The 22,522-nt window shown below is 46.0% G+C and overlaps 1 protein-coding gene across 1 annotated transcript; it reads right to left on the reverse strand.

Annotated features, from left to right (window-relative positions):
- Positions 1–63: 63 nt before the first annotated feature.
- Positions 64–21,345, reverse strand: LOC124274538. Its single transcript, XM_046709904.1, has 7 exons — positions 21,186–21,345; positions 20,761–20,813; positions 3,885–4,690; positions 3,597–3,680; positions 3,358–3,468; positions 700–1,070; positions 64–183 (listed from the first exon to the last, which is right to left on the reverse strand). The coding sequence occupies exons 3-7, from the start codon at positions 4,684–4,686 to the stop codon at positions 64–66; spliced, it is 1,488 nt and encodes a 495-aa protein (XP_046565860.1). The 5' UTR covers positions 4,687–4,690; positions 20,761–20,813; positions 21,186–21,345.
- Between the last annotated feature and the right edge of the window lie 1,177 nt (positions 21,346–22,522).

The following is a 22,522-nucleotide window of genomic DNA, read 5'->3' on the forward strand; positions in this document are numbered from 1 at the left end:
CGTCTTCAAGTGGTTCACCTGCCAAATAGGTGAGAACCACTGATAACTGAGTCCGAAACGTGTTCACCTGGTCTTGTTGAGGATAGCTTTAAGCTCAGGGGCACTCGTCAGAGAGGGGCCAGCTTTAGACAGCATAGAACCCACACCAGTTGTGATCATGGTGGCTTTGAAGTTTCGTTTGTTCTGGAGGAAAAGGAGGAAGTCTGCAACCTGAGCAACCAAAGCCGAAGAGGCTACGATCTGCCAAGACTTACAGTTAGTCAAAATGAACCCCACTGCTTGTCACAGAGCATCTCAGTGGAGGTCCATGGAAATAGATGAAGCCCTACCTTGAGAGAATCCTCTCTTCACTAAACCGCCGTTAATATGTGCAGCACAAACCATTCTGGCTCCGGGTGAAGTCTTCTCTTGTGTGGGCACGACCAAAGGAGATTGATGGACTGGATCTTTTCCACTACTTGAGCACGAGGCATGGGGGAGGAAAGGCGTACACAGCCAACCCATCCCAGCTGACTACAAGAGCGTCCAGATCCCATGCGTGAGGTTCCAGTACTGGAGGGATGAACATCTCCAGCTGCTTGACCAGATGGGTTGACCCCAGAGATCTGCTATCTGTCAAACGACGGTTTGATGCAGCATCCACTATATGTGTGGATGGAGATCTGGACGAGTCAGGGCGTCTGCCAGAACGTTGGTTACACCTGGAATGTGACGCGCTTTCAGTTGAATTCTGAACTTGTCCTCATAGCGAATAGACAGACGGTCAGGGTCAGTAAAGACGCTGTCTCGTTGAGCCTTGTTTGTTGATGAATGCCGCAAACTTTGCTTTGTCAGTTGCTTGTCTGCCAGCTGAAGTTTCCAGCGATCTAAGGCTGGGATCACTGCCAGAAAGTCCAGGTTGTTGATGTGAAGACGTTGTTGTTCTTCCGACCACAACCCGGCTGATGTCGCCGCGTCCAAATGAGCGCCCCACCATTGGAAAAAGTTGGTGAGTAGCCTCAAATAGCAGCAGGAAGAATCTGCTTTGAACATTCGATAGTCTGAGCCACCATTCTTGGTATTGGTAGAAACTGGGGGGACAAGGGATCCGCATGAAAAGGTTCTTACAACCGACCCACAGAGTCAGAATTCTCTGAAGAAGTCCAAGCATCAGGCGTCATCAGGCCGTCAGATCCTGAGCGGAGGTGAGAAGGCCTAATAGGCGTTGCCACTGTCTCAACCTGAGGGGATCAGGGGTTGGTAGGCGCGAAGCCTCTCTTGGGGAACTACCAGACGACCAATGTCCTTCCGGAAGTGACCACCAATGAAAACGAGTGACTGAGATCGAGTGATGCCCACTTGTACAAGTTGACAAACCTCTGAGGAGACTCCTTCCTCTTTGGCTTGGCAAATGTAATTCTGGAGGAGCGAAATGTAGGCTTCTTAGGAGTCGCTGACAGTACGATCTTCTGAGAAAAATTCTCAACTCTCTTGGTCGTGAGGTCGACCCGCTGCACCTGTTCTTACTTGACGTCTGCTATATTGACCTGGCAAAAAGTTGATCTGAAGCAGGGGACGCACAGTGAAGTTCTGTCTTCAGATGATCATTAAGCTTTGCAGTAAGTAAGTGAGGGTGGGCAATGGGAATTCTCCTCCTGACCCGAGCTGTCATTGAAGGAGCCAAGCCAGAATGAGGAAAAGTCGCAGCCACAACCTTCTTTTCCACAGTCAACGCAAAATCCATTGAACTATGAGTGGGTAACACAAGATTCCCCAATCTGGGGGTTGGCATTATGGGCTCTCCGCAAGGTCTCCTCCGAGGTTCTAAGTGTGACTGGCTCCACTTGGAGAAAATATCAATGACCTGGATATCCTCTGAACATGGGAGGGAGGAGGGAGGAGAAACCAGATCCTCATCACCAGAAGCACGATCTGGAGAGGCGCCAAGCCATGCCAAGACAACCAACGGGAAGAGGCATACACTCATCCTCATCCTCAAAAGGGCTCCATGGGATGATGGGATTCGAAAAAGAACCAGCAGTTGAAGACTGAAGACAAGATTTAGATGGCGCTGAGGAAAACACCTGCGCTGTGGTGTCCAGCTGCTTCTGAAAACCTGCAAAGCCTCTCTCAAAGTCTGGAAGACAGTGACTGCCGACATGGGAAGTGGCGACAGGTGACAGGTGACAACCTTGAATGGTAGTGTCTAGAACTGGACGATGGCGAGTGGTGCTACAATGTCTGGCACCAAACCTGCGCCCCCCGTCTGATCTGTAAGGAGAACGACCGCGACTCCTTGACCGAGCGTGGGCGACCTGCTCCCCACAAAAGGTGATTCTGAACGACAGCGCTGCTCAGCTACCTGGCGCTGATCAGTAGACTGGCGCCCATCAGAAGACTGGTGCTGGTCTGACGAATGGCGCTTTGATGGCGCCTGACGCTGATCTGAATGCTGTCGCTTGTCTCCGAAGCTTAGCATTGATCACAAGGCATGCGTCTAGACTGCTGTTGCTGGCGCTACTCGACCACTCTGAGGTAAGCTGCAAACTCTGGGCACTTATCCTTCTTGGGTGCACATCCCGTCTAAGCAGTCAGAACACCAACTAAGTGGATCCTTCCACTCTTGGGGAGATGACAGCTGTCACACATGGTGGTAAACACCGACAGTGTCTCCGACTGTGAAGGCTCCAGCAACAGGTCCGCCATCTGCGACTAATCAACATGTAAACAAACTGATCAAACACGCAGCGTGACAGAAAATACGAATCTAACACCAAAATACAGTTGTGTAACAATCAAAATTGAAACACAACCTCAATGCAACACAAGACAGGCCTGATGAAAGAGTCATCATTGAAAAAATATCAAAGAAAAATCGTGAACACAACATCTCAGCAATTTTTTTTGAAGAAGGACTGCACAGTGCACACAAATGACAGATACTGCTATAGTGAAAGCACGTTTATTTAGTAAAGTAGGCTTCTAGTGAACTAGAAGGAAAATGCATTTGTTGTAAAGCAGAGTAAGTTAAAAGAATATGTTACATGTTTCTTAATGTTGTGACAAAAGGTACCACTGTCTTATTTTGGGTGAAACGACTCCCAAAAGCGAATCAATCTTCCAATCACTCCCCTTCGTTTTGGTTTCACTCTGGTAGCATGTCCTTCGTTTTGAGCTATAAGTAAAGAAAGAAAGCATGTTTTAATGCCTACTAAACAGCAAAGTGTACTTTGTAATCTATTATTCATAGAAAGACACAAACACAGACGCACATGTATTTTACAACCACAGAAAAATGATTCTACTGTTACAACTGAATTAGAGAATCAAGGATCACACAGAACATATTATAATTGTAAGATTGCATTTAACACATACCACCATCTTGGACGAGCGTATCTGTAGAGAGGTGTTGTTGTACTTTTGGAGATGTAGGCTTTGGTTTTAACTTTGGCTTGGGTCCTCTTTCATGTTTGAGAGAAGCAGCTCCTGAAAATAGGGTGCATGTTACTGAGTGCTTGAGAGTTAAGAATGTATCACACAGAGAGGAATGAAGAACTCTTAAACATTGACTGAGTCAGGGGTGATAAAAAAAGAAATATTCAAAAATATTTTACCTTCTCTTGAATTTGTTTTGCAGACTGTGTCCCCCGATACATCCTTCTGTCTTGTGTATATTTTACTTTGGGGTTTGCTTGGCCCTGTGATGACACAAAAATAGGCTGATTCAATCATATGCATAAAAATATTGATCACAGAAACTGAAATATGCTGTTTATACATATCCTCGTAATTACTCTTACCATTTAAATAGTTACACAATGTCTTTATGAAAATAGTCATACTTATAACATAAAACACAAAAGTGAGAATCCAAGCAGTATATTGTACAAAAGTGTACATACCACATCCTGTTGTAATATCTCTCCGTTGAGTGTTTAACGCTAAAATAGGGGCAGTGATGCTTTGTTCAGCCCGCCTCTGTCTTCTTATCTCATCCTCCATTTCCTGTCTCATGGTACTTTTCAACTCTTCTTTCATTTCCTTGTAGCTCTGTTCTAGTTCATTGCGAGCCTCTTCTTCTTTCTTCTGTTGGCGCCTAGTGGCGTCCTCAAGCATGGCCACAGTATAAACCATGGTGCCGTTCCCCGTCCGGAGATCTTGTAACATTGATAGCAGCTTATGTCCACACTCTGATCTGGATTCCCACGTTCCTGTGTTGTCAAAACCAATGTATCTTCCTCCACATGCATTAAGGATTCTCTTCAACTCCGGTGTACTCTCTTGTACGTATTCCTCCAGGGTAACGCCATCATACTTTAGATCATCCAATCTCGTAAAGATAAGAACAGTAAATTGAAACACTTCTTCTCCAAACATTTCTCTAAGAATATCTATCATTGTCTTCTCCTCTGGTGTAAATCGACCTATTCGAATTACAAGTCCAAAGGCATCAGGGCCTGGTGTGAAGGTGTACACCGATTCTGCAAGTCTCATTTTATTTGCGTAAATATCCTGTTCTTCTGCAAATAGCCCAGGTGTTTCAATAATGGTTAAGTGAGGGTTCTGCTTTGTCACTGTATGGATACTATTCCACCCTAACGATGATGTTCCATGTGTAATGGATGCTCCAAGAAGTGATTCTATCACGGCAGTTTTGCCACTGCCATTACGACCAAGGAGAACCACTTTCATTTGGTTGCTCATCGTCCTGCAAAAAATGTAATAATAACGTCGGTTTTATTTTATGCTTGATATGTGAGGCTCGAGGTATTTCTTGCTTAATGTTGATTTCGCCAATTGTGTCATTGTTACCGAATATATATTGAGTGATCATATTATTGAAATTGTAATAAAGAGCAACGAGTCCAGGCCAACTTATCACATAAAATCATGATGTCCCAACGTCAGTGTGTCAGATCTCATTGACGCACAGAAGCACGGCATAAAGGAAGGTACAGGTACATGTGCTATACAATCTTCAGATTTGCTAGTCCACTGTATGTATACTAGGCACATAAAGAAACTGTGCATTGTCAAAATATTATCCCAGTTGATAAGTACGATAACAATGTCAAAGGTACATATAAACTTTAATGGAGGGATCATGAGACCATAACAAGTCGGGAGAATTTCAATTGAAAAGTCAATCACAATGACGTCACGAGTCCACAAGCGGGACAGGGGTAAAACGACCATGTCACAAGCTCAATAACGGGTATGTCCACCATCAGCATAGAGAACAGCAGTGCATCGACGACGCATAGAGACCAATCAAACGTGCAAGGAAGGCTTGTGGGATGTCAAGCCAGATTCTCTCAAGTTCTGTTGCAAGGTCAAGGACGTTATCTGGCGGATGAGGAAGACGGCGCAGACGTCGATCCATCTCGTCCCAAACATGCTCTATCGGGGAGAGATCCGGTGAATTTGCAGGCCAAGGCAGTAAGTCAATGTTGTGGTGTTGCAAGAAATCCATAGAAACCCTTGCCGTATGAGGGCGGGCATTGTCCTGTTGGAATGTTAACCCAGGGCCATGACGTTGCAGAAAAGGAATTGCCACAGGTCGAAGAATCTGATCCCTGTAGCCCACAACAGTTAAGTTGCCCTGAACAATCACCAAGGGGGTGTTCTTTGGCGTGCTGTTATTCCACCCCAAATCATCACGGAACCACCACCAAAGCGATTCCTCTCCAAGACACAGGCCTGTGCATAACGTTCTCCCACGCGTTTATAGGCACGTTGACGTCCATCACTATGGGAAATGTTAAACCTGGACTCATCTGTAAAAACAACATTTCTCCACCAAAACAAGGGTCTGCGGACATGATTTCGGCACCACATTCGGCGAGCTAGTAGTAGATATAATGATAGTCCGAGACCAAGTCCAACAAAAGCCTCTGCAAAGCTTTATTTCACAAATAAAGGTTTTGTCAGGCCCTTAGATCTCGCCCCAGTATATCCACTACTTTTGAAACCCCAGTTAACTTCCCGACCCAAAGTGGCACTACTGTGCCGCTATGACGTGTTGACAGGAGGTAACATTGGACCGTACGGTATGATCAATAATTCCTCTCTAACGAACCCTCTCCCTGGCACATCTCTCAAGTACTACAAGTTCGGCTCGTCGGCTTTGATGTCCACTTTATCTATATTGTAAGTTTTGACTGACCATATCGGATCGGTGGCTCGCTTACGACTATCCCCTTCGTGTTCCCCCGGCTTGTAGAGGTACCTCACGGGGGCCCTATCGGGTATCTGTTTCTCCTTCCCACGCAATGGTGCAGCCGACTCTGCCACTATTGATTTTAGTTTGATAGCGTCGGCTGGTTTCTTGCCGGTGAGACGGGTGATTTCGTGGTTGATGGCCGACACCACCTGGGGTAACCGCGCTACCCATTCAGTCGATCGTTTCCCCGGGTTGGTCATCTCTCTCGCATTCTGATGCCCGAATAAACGATCGGCCAAAGTCCTATTGAATCTCTCAACTATGGCTTGGCTGCGATGGGTTCCGGCCGTGCCACGCCTGACCTTGGTATCGTGTTTGTCTAGCAGTTGTGACACGGCACCCATGAACTCCCGGCCGGGGTCAACTTGCAGCTCTGTGGGCCACGTCAGCAGACTAGGTGTGCACAGTCTCTAATTGGGCCACTACACTGCTAACCTGAGGAGGCACCTACGTTCTTTTCTGTAGTCTTTTTTCTTCTCGTAGATAAGATGATGTCTGACTACGTTTGCTCCGTGAGCTTTGCATAGGCAGTAGTGACCTTTCACCCCGACACCACACACAGAACACGTGTAGTTGATACTCTTTATATGAAAACAACAGTACCTCTCAGTCCTGCATCTCCTACCACAGGCCTCGGTCTTCCCCATAAGTATGCACTGATATTGGTACGGGGCGGGTCTCATCTTTGGTAAACTTATATGAGTACTTAGTCTAATTGTTTTGCAACCAACGCAGTCACTGCTAGACCCAGCGCGCGATAAAGATCAATTCCCGGTCCATTTGCCCCGGGGATGGTGTGTAGTACTGAGCGAGTGTGGGCTTAGGAAGGAGTGGTTCTAGCTGTTTACCGGCTAGTAGGTAGTATTCTCTTGCTGCGTCGTCGACATCATGGAATGTTTTAACGGCATGGTTCTCACGCCTGAGTTCGTTAATGTAATCGATCCTCTGTACACGTTTCTTCGCGTACTCAGCTTGCGCTGTTTGTAATCGTTCAACAGCCAGGTCGTGGTGCTTACGCTCAGCTTGTATCTCAGCCGCTTGTGACTCCCGTAGTTATGAGAAGAGTCAATTACTATCGGAAAATGACAGGGCGTTTACTAACCCCTCCCCGCCGACCATCATGGCGATCGTAGCCATCCTATATATAGTTACATTTACTTCAAAATATTTTCCGGTAGGATCCCTTGTTTTACTAGGATGTCCTTGGTGGCCATCGCCATACCCAGGTTCATTATGAGCATACCCATATCCTGCAGGTTGAAATCTAGCTTGATAGTTGGTTGTTTAAGCACCATTTTGGTCAACCGAGCGTACCCTACGGCTAGACTAGCGACCACAGTGGCGTGGTATGCGTCGTTGACGAACGTTTTCCCCTCAGACATTATGTATATGATATAAAAATATATATTTATAACATGATATGTGGGCTGACCTCTAATTGTGGGTGCTCCCGGGGAGGGTTTCCCTCCTTGAGTGGTTGTTGTTTATATAACCATGAGATACCCACGGCAGCAGTTGCGCCGGCTGCACGTGTTACTCTTATGTTGGTTAGACCACCTTTTTCTACCGGCAGCGACTCTCTTAGGGTTCTTCTGCCTGGTGACTGTAGGGGTCACCTCCCAGGGGGTTTCCCCCAGTTGGGGTTTCCTCTGGAGGGTTCTCCTGTGCAGCATCCATCTTGTATACTATTATTATTATTTTTCCCCTCCTTAAATTGGCAATGCTTTGCTGTGATAATCGCCGCCGTCACCAGGGCTAAAAACATACCGTATTTGTGGTACAGCACGCAGCTGATAGAGCTCAAGGCGTGTTCAATAAAAGGGTCTTTCTCGAGGTCCTCCCACAGGTAAAGTTGGCGTTCCTGGGGAATGGGAAGGAAGTACGACGCAATACCAGTGTATATCTGGGTCATAGCCGATCCTATAGTCTTTGTCATCTCAGCCCCGAGTCTAGCCTCGTATCTAGCGTACAGCTTATCGATTTCTTCGGCTGACATTTTGTGAATTTTATCGGGAGTGTAGTCCCCAAAGTAATGTTTGGCTTTACCACCAACAGGCAGCGCGACCAGTCTCTCTCGCTTATCATCGTCCCCTTGCTTATCATCGTCCCCTCGCTTATCCCCCTCCAACAGTTGTTCTAGCAATTCATCACACTCCATCTTATAATGTAATAGGTAAGTTTTAGTTTTAATAATATAATACCCGATGCAGGCGAAACATAACGAGATAAAGGTTAAGTTGCACTCGATGAGAACTTCAAAAACAACCATCGTAACAATTAATTGCTAAGAGCTAAGCTTTGCTTAGCTTTGCTAAGCATTTGCTAAGCTTTGCTAAGCATTGCTAAGCTAAAACACCCTATAGGCCACGGGTTGGTCGGTCTTGAGCACGAGCTTAGCATGCTTAGTTTCAGCGAGCTGTTTCTTCACACGTTCCCTATCATGTTTTCTCATCACATCGTTCTCTCTCAAACACTCCTCGAACGAATCCCTGTCCTTGCAGTGGAATAAGGCCACCCATCGCGTCTGCTCCCTGAGGTCTTTCAACACCGAGTTGAAATTCTGCGTTAGCACCCAGACGCTGTGCTTTGCCTGCCGGCCGGAGAAGGCCAGGTACGATAGCATGTCTCTCTTTTTTGTTATCTCACGATTAGAGCTGCAGTCGTCCAGGATAAACAGTGTCGACTCCCCCTTGAATTTGTTGTGATAAGCTTTCAACCAGTCCTGCAGACGTGTCCCCGGGTCGACTCTGTGTACGTCCGGGTCCGTCATCACCCAAGGTCTTTCCGTGTACGTTCTATTCAGTAGGGCACATGATAACGATGTTATCGAACACATCCCGGTAGTATCCCTCCAACATATCCAGCAGGAAAACGGTCTTCCCACAACCAGTCTGCCCGCACACTATGGTGCATTGCGGGTCGCGGGGTAGATCAATAGATGGCTTGCCGCCAGGCAAATCAGTAGATGGCTTGCACGAATCTCCCATTGTCTATATTAAGTTGCGCGTCCATAATCACGTACAGATATAATTTCAACTTGCCCGGGGGTTGAGCCTTCTTGGTAATCTCGATGGTTATTCCCTCGCTGCCATTGTCGATGCGGCGACCGCTGCCGTGCAATTTATCATCATCCGTGGATCGCATGTCCAACCATAGCGCGTACTTTGTGGTCAGGTATTCACCGATCTGCACGGAGGATAGGTCCAAGTCTTTGGTTATGTGTGGGTGTTGTTTGATAGCTGGTAGCTTTTTTATCTCATCCCACTGCTGGTATGCCCTCATACCATGACTGAACAGCTGGTTGGGCACACCCTCGATGGTCACTTCCACATTTTCAATCTCGGGGTTGAAAAACTTCTCGCTGTCCCTTCGGAACAGCTCATAATCCTCCACGGGGACGACCAGGATACCTTTCATCGATCGCGCCGGCACGTTCAGGTTGATGTTCCACACAGTGTCGCTCTTATCCCGCACGACCGATCTATGCCTCAGTATGCTGTCGTACAGGATGGCCACCTTCAACGAGTACTGGTTTCAAACCTGCTTTGCCAGCTCCGGGCTAGTGACCATGTCGAACTCCAGAGAGATGTTGTCGATGGTGTAACTGGCCGCATCAACGTTTGGCGTACGCACGACTTTGCTGTAGTCGTTAAACGTGAGCTCGTATTCAAGCCTATCACCCAGAGCGGCCTGGTAAAACGGTGTGTGTCCCATGAGCAACTCGAAGTCGGCGCGCACGCAGAACCTGTTCCCGATGCGGCAGGCGATGGCCTTTCACCGTCGAGATCTTGTCTAGCTAGTCTGCCGTGAAGCCCGTACCGCAGCGCGGCGGGTCGATTTGCTGATACCTTGGTACCGCGTCATTGGCCAGCGTTCTCCCTCGCTTTTCCAGAGGTCCCGTAGCAGTGAAACCGCGTGGCTGTCGTCGATGCTCAGCACCTCGTTACGCTGATCTTGATGGTGGTTTTCTTGATGATGGCCCGACCTATGTTCCGCACTAGCTTTCGCGTTTGTCGTTGTTGGAGGTCAGCGTGAGGTTGAGCGTCAATCGAACCGTGCCTGAATACGATAAGGTCATTCGCCCAGGTTTGGGAATCTAACCAGCAGCGTTTGATTCTGGTCTATCTTGCTGGGATTGTTAGTGATGGTCACCGACTGACGCACAGCTCTGACGCCTAGAGGCTCTCTTGATCTTCCGGAAAGGATCTAGTTTCCTGCCATACATTGTTATATAGATAAAATATAAAGTTTAATATAAATAATGGCTGAAGGCGGCCATGAGGACATCCAGATGGATGATACGTGGGATGATAGTGCCCAGACGTTCGACGAGCAGGAGACCTCGGTTTGGGGTAACCCCTTGAGCGCTGAACTCAACAAACAAACCGTCAATGTTTTTTACGATGGTTTAAAAGGTGATAAAAATTACTTTGAGCCGTGGGGACGAGACTATTCCAAGTTTTTTATCGAAGGTAAGGGCACGCTGCGACTGAGGGCTTACCCGGAGATCAATCTTGTGAATAAGCGCACGAGGGAACCGCTTGCCTTATCAACACTCAGCAGTCGCCATGGGGGTGACTTTATCCGCGATGAACTAGGCTTCATAGATTACAGTGGCGCACGACCTAAAGCCCTTCCCCGGGAGGTCGTTCAAGATCTGGAAGACGTCAGGGGCGCCACATCGGATCAAGACATGGCTAATAGCATTGCAAAGCTGTTGGCCACCTACCATAACAAACCCTTACCCGGGTTCGAATTTACCGTTCGGGAACTGCAGGGGCTGGACAAAGCCATGCAAACCATTCGTGGGTCACTCGTGGACAACACGGCCAAACTAGACGTGATAGACGACCACATCGCCCGTGAAAAGGTCAAACTCGGTGAAACGGAGGACGAGTCTCTGAAAACCACCATCGAGGAACGAATACGTAATTTGGAAGAGGAAAGAAGGACCCGGCTGGAAACAGCATCCTCCTTCCGAGACCAGCTTCAATCCCAGATCAGCCGTGTGCTGGAAACCATTGATCGAGTCCTCTATCAGGACACCACGCTAGCTGACAGGATCCGAATCCTGTTCCGGGAGCAAGGGATCACCATCACCAGCATTCTGACAGCATTGGGCTTCATCATATCAACCCTTGTGGTGTCATTGACAGGGGGTACCCCCACACCCACCCCACCAACATCACCAAGTGGTGGGGGCGTCAGAGACTGGATAAAAAACACCTGAAATCCCTCCGGGAGGCCCTGGCTAAAATGGCTGGTAAGGCCGCTGAAGCCCTACCCGGCATCCTGGGTAGCATCGTCTCTTGGCTGCAGAACGCTCTGGCTAAAACTGCCACGTGGCTCGGCCAAAACCTGTGGGCAGCCATCATCGACGTGGCGGGTCTGGTGTACGTAGCGGCTAAGGAATTTTTAACCAAATAAGCCCCACCCCCGACTGCGACCCCGCCAACCACCACCGCTGTGTTACGGTCGATGTGCTGCTGATTGGATGCCTGAACGTGTGGGGGATGGGACTGTTGGGGTGTGGGTTGAACCCTGGACTCCGGGGGTGGTACAACTATACCCGTTTGACCGGTCGTGGGAGGTGGTACGTGGGGGACGTTGACCCAACTTTTGGTCCGCCGTGGCTATGACTATTTCGTTGTTGTAGCCTACCACTTTTTTTACTCTCAGTTGCATATCGCTCGGAGCCATGTACAGTCCCACCTGAACACGTAGTCGACTTTCCACCGTGCGTATTCCAACACGTCTTGGTAGCGTTTGATGGCACTCGGGAGATCAACTGGAGCATTGATAGCATCCTCAACGTTAACAACGAACTGTTTCTGAGCGTCGTTAGCAGTCCCCTTACCGAGGATGTTGGAACGCGTTTGCGTCTGCGCACCCAACAGCGCCCACACGTACGTTCGAATCGAGTCGTTCAATCTGATTACACCGGCAAGAGTCAACCCTCTCGGTGTGTCCAGCATGAACATTTTCCAAACGTCTGCGGTTGGTTGCTCCACTTTCTGGACGGTGAAAGCAACACCACCTTTAAAGTTCATACTATCATCTTGCCATTCATTACTCGACAAAGCAAAGTCCTGGCGTAGCATATCTCGTTTCAGTAAATCATCACTGACTTCTTTCACGGGTCGCCCCTCATTATATGGAATACCCAACCCGTGGTTCGGCTCCGGCAAACGCCAATCCGTCTTTGGGTTTAGTTCGAATTCGTTGCAAATACGTTCGTAGGCCCGTCTATCGTACTGGTTGTTTACTGCATCCCACGCCTTGTCCTGAGGATACGCCTGACCTGGTAGTACACGTGAAACATGAACACAGACTGACTCAGCGGTCCATGCCGAGTGTCGGCCAATGTCACACCACACCCCGTTGTAGCGCACCACACCGCGAAGTTGAGTTGATTCTGCCAGAACTGCATCGGGTTGTTGAACCATGCGTGGACTGCATTGACGTTAGTCACCGAAAGCTTATACCGGTCTAACACATCTATAAACTGAGCGCTGAAATACATCCCATCAGCGTCGACCACAATCTTCATGTGTGGGAAATCTATGTCCAGTTTAGGGTAAAACACTCCCGGGTAGTAAAACACTCCTTTGTCCATTTTTAAAGTATTATATAATGAGTATATATACTCTAACATGTACGTAACACTTCTAGGAATAACGAGCGGCGAGTCCGTTCAGTTGATACATGCGATCGATAACACGTCGGGTCAACTCGAAGTCGCACTCTGCGATATCACCTACCTACCGCGATGGACTAACATCAACATCAACAACAACAAGCTGTTCGTCAGTGGCGCCCGCAACCAGATAACTGACGGCTACTACAGCGTGTGCTCGCTAAGTGATGAGGTCTTCAAACCTCTGGGAGCCGAACTCAAGATAAACGACTCAAACGGCACAGTGGTGTTAATCAACAACGGAATAAACCCCTTGAGGCTCGGCCGGCCATTGGCGAGGACACTCGGGATGCTGCCGGCCGAGATAAAACCAACAACTACCGTCACAGGCACGAAGTTACCCGACCTAGTACCGTACCGAGAGCTGTGTATTCATCTCGGCCAGCTGAGCACAACGGAGAAAACGGAGAAATACAACGACGGTAGAACCGAGTCGTTTTCACCGCAGCAGTATAAGAGGTTAACTCGGGGCAACATCCCTGAGTTGATAATATCGGTGTTAGATATGAAGGATAATCCTGTGAATATAGGATACCTCAGCATAACGCTGCACATAAAATGACTAGCGCACAAGGCCCTGGAATGAGGTTGAAAAAATGCATCAATACGGGGATCTCCGACCTTCGGGACACACGCGGATTCGACAACCCCGGAGTAGATGGTAAATTGTACGCCTTGCAACTGAATACATTTACAAACGCATTGAAGTCCCCTCCGGTGGAACCCTAGGTGACATAGTAGATACCTCAGGAGCGACCGTCAACACTCGGTACACCCTAGTCCGCACCGGTGATGATAAATGGATGGTATACCCATCGTTCAGGGGCAAACTGTTCGACATAGAAGATGTTGAGAGAACGACCATCGCCCGAAACAAGCCATATACACTCGTTTTCACCGACGGTGACAAGTGGGTGTTGTTACCCGCTAAAGGCGACTGGTTTCTCAATATTAGGCTCAGCTCCCCCTACGTGTTCACGGAGAACAAAGACAACTACCTAAACAAAGTCGTGAACAACGGAACCCTGCTAGTGGCTTACGTCCTGGCTCAGAGACGTAGCGAAGTCATCAGCCCAGTCGCCAGTATGGCAGCCCACATGCTATAGAGTAAACCGGGAGTGCAAGACGGGGCATTGCAGTTGGTGTCTGAATTCGCTGGCGTGGTCAACATCCTGGCGAGACTACCGGCGAACTCTACGCTGGTCATCAAAGTCTACCTAGGGGAACCATCGCCGGATGAAGTCGAAATCGTAAAGGGGATCAAACTCCGGTGGGGGAAACAACACCAGTATCACATTTGCACTGTTTACGTTCGGGTGGGTGTCGACTCCCACACCAGTCTGCAGGGGGTCACCGTGACCGTGGAAGACACGATATCACTCGCCAAGAACTTCCTACCCGACAACATACACTTCATGGGGGTGAAGTGCACCCCTGAGAAATTATCAGAAAAACAATTGGAAACTATCTCGTAAAAGTAATATATCAATGTCCAATCATCGTCCAAACGCCATGCTTAACGATCTAGGTGACATGGAGAGATTCGTTCAGCCTGGCGAGGAAGACACCTCGTACGTCTTACACTTGAAAGATAACGTGTATAGGCGGGTGGCAATGGCCGATCATCTACCCAAAATCACACTCGGGGGTCTAGGAGGCATAGAGGGATTCGATCAGCCTGGCGTGGATGGCACCTTGTATGCCCTGCGCTTAAGAGACGGTGTGTACGTGCGGGTTCCTGTGGCAGACAACTTATAGAGCCCGAATGGTTGATCAACATGACCCTCACCGGACCTTACGTCTCTTTAAGTATACATGGATCTGTCACCGAAATTAGAAACAATGGTATCTTAATCGGGTCTTTCATTACGGAAGGGGGCCCTATAGAACATCATCTAATGCCAGATCACATGGGTAACATGATAAATAGTGCCAGTAAATTTAACGCAGGGTTAAAGTTTGATGTGCCCGATTCCCAATTGGATGTGAAACCGGACTCCACACTCATCATAGAAGTCCAGCTAAGAGATAATGATCCTTTTGATAGAGGGCAGCAACTTTTACCTGGGGTGACAATACACCATGGCACCATGGGCATTCACGAACGTTTCCGTATCACCATATACCGAGGGGCCGACAGGGAGTATAATATCCACCTTCACATCCCCCCCGGGGGCTCGTGTAATCACAGATTTACCCATTAAACTCTCACCTATTTCCCTGCACGATAAGCTAAACCTTATAAGTTTCAAATATATTGAACAGGTAGTAAACCCATAGGAAACACAATTAAAAAGTACCTCTTATAATATATTATAGGATGGGACTGTACCCAGTCATAGAGGAAGTAGCGAAGACCCTGGAAACCGTAGACGGGTTCCGCTTGAGACAGTTATGTGATGTAAAACACCAACTAGAACAAGACCGTGACACTCGGAAAGCACTATATAAGAAGTACCATAGAGCTTTCAATATCGTGGACGGGACTGATACTGCCCTTATGGCAACCAGCATGGGACTAGGGGCGGCAGGTGTTGGGTTGTTAGCCACCATCGTGGCCGCACCTATAGTGCTAGGCATTGAAATAACAGCTGGGGTGGTAGGGGTGGCAGGGTTGGTGTTTAAGTTTGTATCCCGCAGACTGCATCGTAAAGCGTTGAAACACGATGAGATCAGGGTTCTAGCCGAAGCAAAGCTGAACACAGTAAGTGAGCGTATTTCCACGGCACTTACTGACAGTAAGATCTCGGCGGAGGAGTTTTCCTCAATCCTCTCTGACCTGGACAAGTACCGTAAGATGAAACAAGAAATCCGGTCCAAGTCTCGTAAGTCTGCTATCAGCGAAGACGAGAAAAAAAAGTACATAGAACAGGGGGTACGAAAAGCCCAGCAAGCCTTTATTACGAACACCAAAGAGATCATAGGCGATTCACATTAAACTGTTTCATCGAGGTCAACACGACATAGTGTCAAGTGCTAATTCGCGGTCATAGCGACACTATTGTCCACGTGGGGTCGGGAAGTTAACTGGGGGTTTAAAAGTAGTAGACAATGGGGGGCGAGATCTAAGGGCCTGACAAAAGCTTTATTTGTGAAATAACACTTTACAGAGGCTTTTGTTGGACTTGATCTCGGACCGCTATTGTATCTATTACTGAGCTTGTCGATGACGTTTTGTCAGGATAGGCCATATGGCGGGACGTCGTGGTCTGATCCCGTGATGATGTAAACGTTGTCGAACTGTGTTGGGGTGGATACGGCGAAGTCCTGGGATGGTTCAGGCTGTCATCACTGCAGTCTGAAATCTGTGGCGAACATGGGTCACCCTTATCAAAATGTCATGGCGTTGTTACACGTGGACGTCCAGAACGAGGCCGATCGATGACGTCATTTGTGTTCTGGTAGCGTATCACCAGTGCAGAAATGGTGTTCCGGTGGCAGTGGAAATGTGCAGCCACTTGTCGTTCAGACATTCCCCCACGGACCATCCCAATGGCCTCATGACGTTGTGCAGACGTGAGCCTTGGCATGCTATGCGTTTCAATAGCCGTTTAATTTTTTGAACGATCGCAAGGGCAGGGGTTGAGCTTTCCAAAGTGACAGTATTGTGTGGCATTCATTTGCTCTGTTTCTCTTTCCCGGAATGCACGTGCAGCAACGTATTGCACGTCTCAAGGACAAACCCACTGACGTCACGGAACGTGGCACGTGCATGCATGTTGGGTACATGTCACTAATCTCTGAGTTTAAATCCTTATGTGTCTACACAGGTTTGATCAATTTAGATTATACATTTTTGTATGCCCAGATTCTTTATGTGCCTAGTATATATATATAATTGAGAGCTACAACCAGTGAGCTGTTATTAAGTACTTGCTGAATGGGATCCAGCTACCCACTGCCCTTTCTAGAAATCATTACATGGTAACACACATTTCCAGTGTGATAGCATAACCAAACTACTGCAAAATGACATCACGTTATGACACAGTGCCTCCCACAAACATAATGAGGACCGTAAGACATTTCCACTCTTTTCTTCAAGCTCTGGGGAGTTAAGTGGTTAACCTATTCCTGTGTACGTCTGACAGTCTTTTCAATAACTTTAGTTACACAAAGTACAAAGAGAAAGTTTCATACTTTGTCAGATGTAATGTAAACAGCGAATTTTACAAATGTCCGTTTGAGTCCGCTTACCTTCTTGAACCCTTACCACTTACGTGTTCTGTGTATGATATGTGCTAAATCATTAAACTGCAGCAAACATGTCTTGGGTTTTAATGAACATTATACATTTGGGAGTGAACGATCTTGAGTGTATATTTAACTTTAATTATTAATTGCAAGTGCTTCAAAACTTTTCCCAAAGGCTTTCCAGCATAAAACTAAATAGGCTGTGCCGAGGCGAAAACATATAGCACTATTCACTGAAAATAGGTCACCCTAATAATTATATCGTAACATTGTTATCTGGGCGATACAACCACATCCTACATGAAACTGAATACTTCTGTAGAAGAAGAGCACTTAAGTAAACGTTTTGTTTTTCACAAATAACATTAATGACCTTCACATGTCACTGAAGTCTTTCGCATCCCAGTATCATAGCTGCATATGTGTTTTGAAGATGACATTGCTTTGTGACGTCACTTCGTAACATTAGAATAATAATTTAACACTAATTAATGTTTTGCAAAAATAATGAACTGATCTGCTAGACACCTTAGGCACCTAAGCAATATTTTTGTAATACAATAGTACTGTGCAACCATGTACTGATTCTGGTATGATCAGCCTGTGACAAATATCTACTAACAGCAGGCCTAAGCTGGTTTTATAGTGCCAGCTCTCTGAGATACCATGCCGCAGTTTAGCATGAATATCCCACTCAGACACATCATACTGACTCTGAGCCGACCACTCCTTGTTGTACCCATTAATGCCGAGCGCCAGGCAGGGACCAATAACTACCATATTTTGACGTCTTTTGGTAAGACGCGGCCGGGGATCGAACCTGCGACCTTCCGCTCTCCGGGCGGACGCTCAAACCACTACATCAAGGAGGCGGTCACACAGCATGGATGGAGGAGCAGGTAGATGAGTTAATAAATGCATACTATACAAACGCAACAGACGTGATGTGATGAGATGATCTCCATGTAATAATAGATCATAACATTAAATACGGATTTGTTTTTCAGAATTACATAGGTACAATGCAATGATGCTACTGTAAATGACGTCAGTAGCTAATGATGTCACACAGCAAACAGTTCATTGAATATATATTTATCAATTAATTGAGCTGCCTCCGATTCACCAACCAGTGGTACCAACACTCAAAAAGAAACGCATAGGTGAAATTGAGAATATTGGACTCATGTAGCTGCGGCAAAAACAACACAAATATATGCTTCAGCGCCAAAACGGGGCAACTTTAACTTTTCCCCTTGTTTTAGAAGCGTTCGAAGAAATATTCGCCCAAACGTCATCAAGAAAAGATGCAAAGCAAAATGCACGTGCAAGTAAGCGACAAAAACCATGCGGTATCGATCACTAAAAAAGGACAAACGTTGTGTTTAATTTTGTCATTCGCCAAAACGTCACCAAGAAAAGATGCAAAGCAAAATGCACGTGCAAGTAAGTGGATAAACATGCGGTATCGATCACTTAAAAAGGGCAAACGTTGTGTTTAATTTTGTCATTCGTTTTTGCTTGGAAAAGAGGAAACCATCATGCCACGACTGAGTACCGCCAATTGTAACATCGCCATGGGTCGCCTTGAAGCTGGGGAGTCGCAGTCTGCAGTTGCCCGACATTTCAACGTGCATCAGAGCACCATATCTCGCCTTTGGGATCGTTTCCTACAGACCAATTTCTCTCAAGATCGCTCGAGAAGCGGCCGTCCAAGAGTTACCACCCATGCCCAGGACCGCTACATCCGGGTTGCTTGTGCGTCATCGTCTTGCCACAGTCGTCGAGGCTGCACAACGCTTCCTTAGTTTGAGAAGAATTTCCGCCCAAATAGTCAGGAGTCGATTGCGTGAAATGGGGATTTAACCAAGAAGGCCAGTTGTCGCCCGTTTTGAGACCTATCGGCGCAATCTCTTGCGGTGGTGTCGTAGAGTCCGGAACTGGAACCTTACAAACTGAAGGAGAGTCTGATTCAGGATTTCTTCTTCTCCGGCAAGATGGAAGACATTATGTATCATCTGAAATATGACCCAAATTGCATTCGACAGGTCGACAGATTCGGTGGAGTTAGTGTCATGGTGTGGGATGGGATACCAAGCACAAAAAGATCTGATTAAGTGGTGGCTCATGGGAATTTGCCAGCAAATCAGTACCTCAACGAAGTCCTTGCACGTCACATGCTTTCGGTTATGGACCTACAGAGGAAGTTGCTACAGCATGACAACGTTACCTCACATTACATCACGCGACACGGTCCGTTACCTTGCCAATTCTAACGTCAATGTCTTGCCATGGCCTTCCCGATCACCAGATCTAAACCCAATAGAACTATGGGATCAACTCGATCCACGTGGACGTCAACGTCAAAACACGCCTCAGACACTTCCACAGCTGGCCAACGCAGTGCAGGAAGAGCGGGGAAGAATTCCGCAAGAGCGACTTTGTCGACTTATCCAGTCTGTGCCGAGACGGTGCCGAACAGTAATTGCTGCCAATGGTGGCCACACTAAGTGATTACTTTCACGCCATCTTGTGGACTCAAGTAAACAGAAATAAAGGCAACTGCTGCGTGGGCGAACTCTTTGTCTATAGACGTGTGAATCTTCACCATTTTACCATTGAAATTACATGAAATAATTGCACTTAAACTAAAGCAATAAATTCTTCTAAAAATGGCTTATGCGTTTGTTTTTTTGAAGAGTGTATGTGTTGAAAACACGTGAAAGATACACAGAAAGTGACAAAGGTGGTTAGTGCTCCAGCTAATTGTACCAATATTTCACACAAGATCATACACATGCTATTCAGTTTTCTGACTTTTGGTAGACATTTATAGGAGTTTACTTAATACGCCACATCGCTTGTCTACCTTATATGAGATACTATCCCATTATATGACATAAACAGAGTGTCTTCACGCCTCCTTTACCACCTCACTTCATTGATGAAAAATGACTGCGATAGTTAGAGCAGAACCTGCTTACCCTTTTCACAACCTGCTGTTGTCATTACCGATTTGCGAGATTGACTTTTCTCTTGCAATGTCGTTTGGAATGATTAATTTTGTATCCAATGATTTCATATTCATGCACCTCGAATAGCTCATATGTTGCCATATAAATCAATATCGACTATTGATTTTGGGGATAACAATGAAACAGTTGAGCATAACTTGTCATGCAACAGTGGATGTAGAAATGTTTGGTATCAACAAACTGCACAAACTGAAATAGTGTAGTTTTTCGAGCAAAACAGGTGCAAGAAGAGTATGCGTGGTTATTTTCGTCGACATTATTACTTAATTAATAATAGTTACCTTTGTGTGACACTTTTATGTGCACGACAGGCACTTGGCCTCTTACGTTCGTGAATTTAGATGGATGTGTTAAGTGAGTGAGTGAGTGAGTTTTGTTTTGCGCCGCTTTTAGCAATACTCCAGCAATATCACGGCGGCGGACACCAGAAATGGGCTTCACACATTGTACCCATATGGGGATTCGAACCCGGGCCTTGTTGTGACGAGCGAACGCCCCACCTCCCCGACGTATAAAATGGGCTAAGTATGTATGTCAGCTCATTATTTGGGAAAAGGTTGCTATCTAAATACAATACATTGTCTAGAATACATGACAACAAAGCACAGCAGCATACATGTTGTACTTACTTTTTAGCTGAAGATTCCAAACGTCCGTCCCCGTTCGACCAACAGAAATCAAGCTGTAATAAAATCGAAAATGTTCATATTTATCCGTGAGACTAATTACAATGAAGAGAAATAATGTCAGTTTACATTTCTTATTCAATTAAAGCAAGAAATATAAAAAGTCACAAAACTCATTTCATAATTTATAGGAAAGCTCCACAGACTGTATTGCATTATTCCGTCTTTCTGAGCTAGTGTTTACGGATCACATTATCAACGTGTTGATCAAGGGTAATGAGGGAAAATATGAACATGTATGTTCATCTGATAATACTAATTAAGCTATGTACAAGCAGATAATATGTTACTGCACTAATGTAGATGAAACATATGCGCCAACGTAATACCAACAATCTTAGTTAAATCAGAGAGGTGTGAGCACCTACTCACCAAGCTTGTACACAGAGAGCCAGGTAACGCCTTGTCTGGCCCGGGTCTCACACTTCATATATACTACCTGTCGAACCTGTTGGTGCATATCATATAGCCCATATATGGCATGCCGTTCCTGGAAAACACAAATCCTTGTAACTAATATTTTTCACTGAAAGTATAATACATGCGTGTGTGATCTGTGCAGACTAATAATATGTATTAAGGAACTTTCAATACATTAGTATTGAACATTTAACAAAGAACCATTTGCAGATTTGAAACTGTGAAGCATTTCATGTGATGACTCATATGCATTGACGCAACTGTATGTACAGTGGACTCTGTATAATCCGATATCTGAATTATCCGACATTCTCTGAATTCCGACATATGTTTTGGGTCCCGGCAGCGTTCTTCTATATTGTCATCATTTAAACATTGAATTATCCGACATCTGTACATTCCGAATTCCGACACCATTTTCTGGTCCCAATGACACTATTAATCTGTACAATCCGACATCCTCTCCCCATATTGGACTAAAATAGCCAATCAGTCTGTCAATGGCCAGTTGACAACTAACATCCTGTTACTGGTAATCTCTTTGGTCCCAGCACTTGCTAATTGGGAGGTAATTAGCAGTGTGAGAACGCCCGTACCTTTGTTTTTACAAGCTGAGTGGCCAATGTGAGGACCTATGTATGTTTTGTCAAGCATGGGATGAATGGGCTGTGAAAGGGATCAATTAATTTGGCGAGATCAATGAGTCAGTGGTTTCAACTTGAAGATATTGTACTGAAGATAATAAATCTAATGATATACATGCACATGTAAATACAGAATTGTTTTTTTCCCTTTATTTACCAAGAAAATAACTATTGAGCATTAATTTCATGATATGAGACAGTTACAATGTATGGTACTGTTTGAAAAGTATCCAAGCAAGGAGACATTGAATAACCCGACGCTCTGTATAATCCGACAATTTTTCCCGGTCCCAGTGAGTGTCGGATTATACAGAGTCCACTGTATATATGTCAATGTGTAAAATACATGTGTGAAATTTTCAGTCAATTTGTAAATTGCCTGATTCCCTCAGTCAATTGGTAAATTGCCTGATACATTCAGTCAAAGTATAAAACCTTAAACTTTTAGAGAAAACCTAAGACACAGACATTCAAGGGACATCTTAATTGACATACTACAATATTTATAAATGAAAAAAAAAGCATTGGGTGACATTGTTTTCTCACATATAGTTTACACAGGTGAGGTTTTCGTGGCAATTGCTGATGCATTTGACTCTATCATTGGTAGAAGGCTGCTCACTGTTATATATGCATACCTA

This window comes from Haliotis rubra, unplaced genomic scaffold (genome assembly GCF_003918875.1).
Source record: "Haliotis rubra isolate DU_JTF1 unplaced genomic scaffold, ASM391887v1 Scf1913, whole genome shotgun sequence".
NCBI lineage: Eukaryota > Metazoa > Mollusca > Gastropoda > Lepetellida > Haliotidae > Haliotis > Haliotis rubra.

What these genes read in the sequence shown, in the direction of transcription:
- LOC124274538 (XM_046709904.1), bottom strand. Translation starts at nt 4,686, where the DNA reads ATGAGCAACCAAATGAAAGTGGTTCTCCTTGGTCGTAATGGCAGTGGC. An exon ending in AGATATTACAACAGGATGTG is followed by an intron (nt 3,681 to 3,884) that starts GTATGTACACTT and finishes GTGTCATCACAG; the next exon opens with GGCCAAGCAAACCCCAAAGT. An exon ending in TACGCTCGTCCAAGATGGTG is followed by an intron (nt 1,071 to 3,357) that starts GTATGTGTTAAA and finishes TTGTCCCCCCAG; the next exon opens with TTTCTACCAATACCAAGAAT.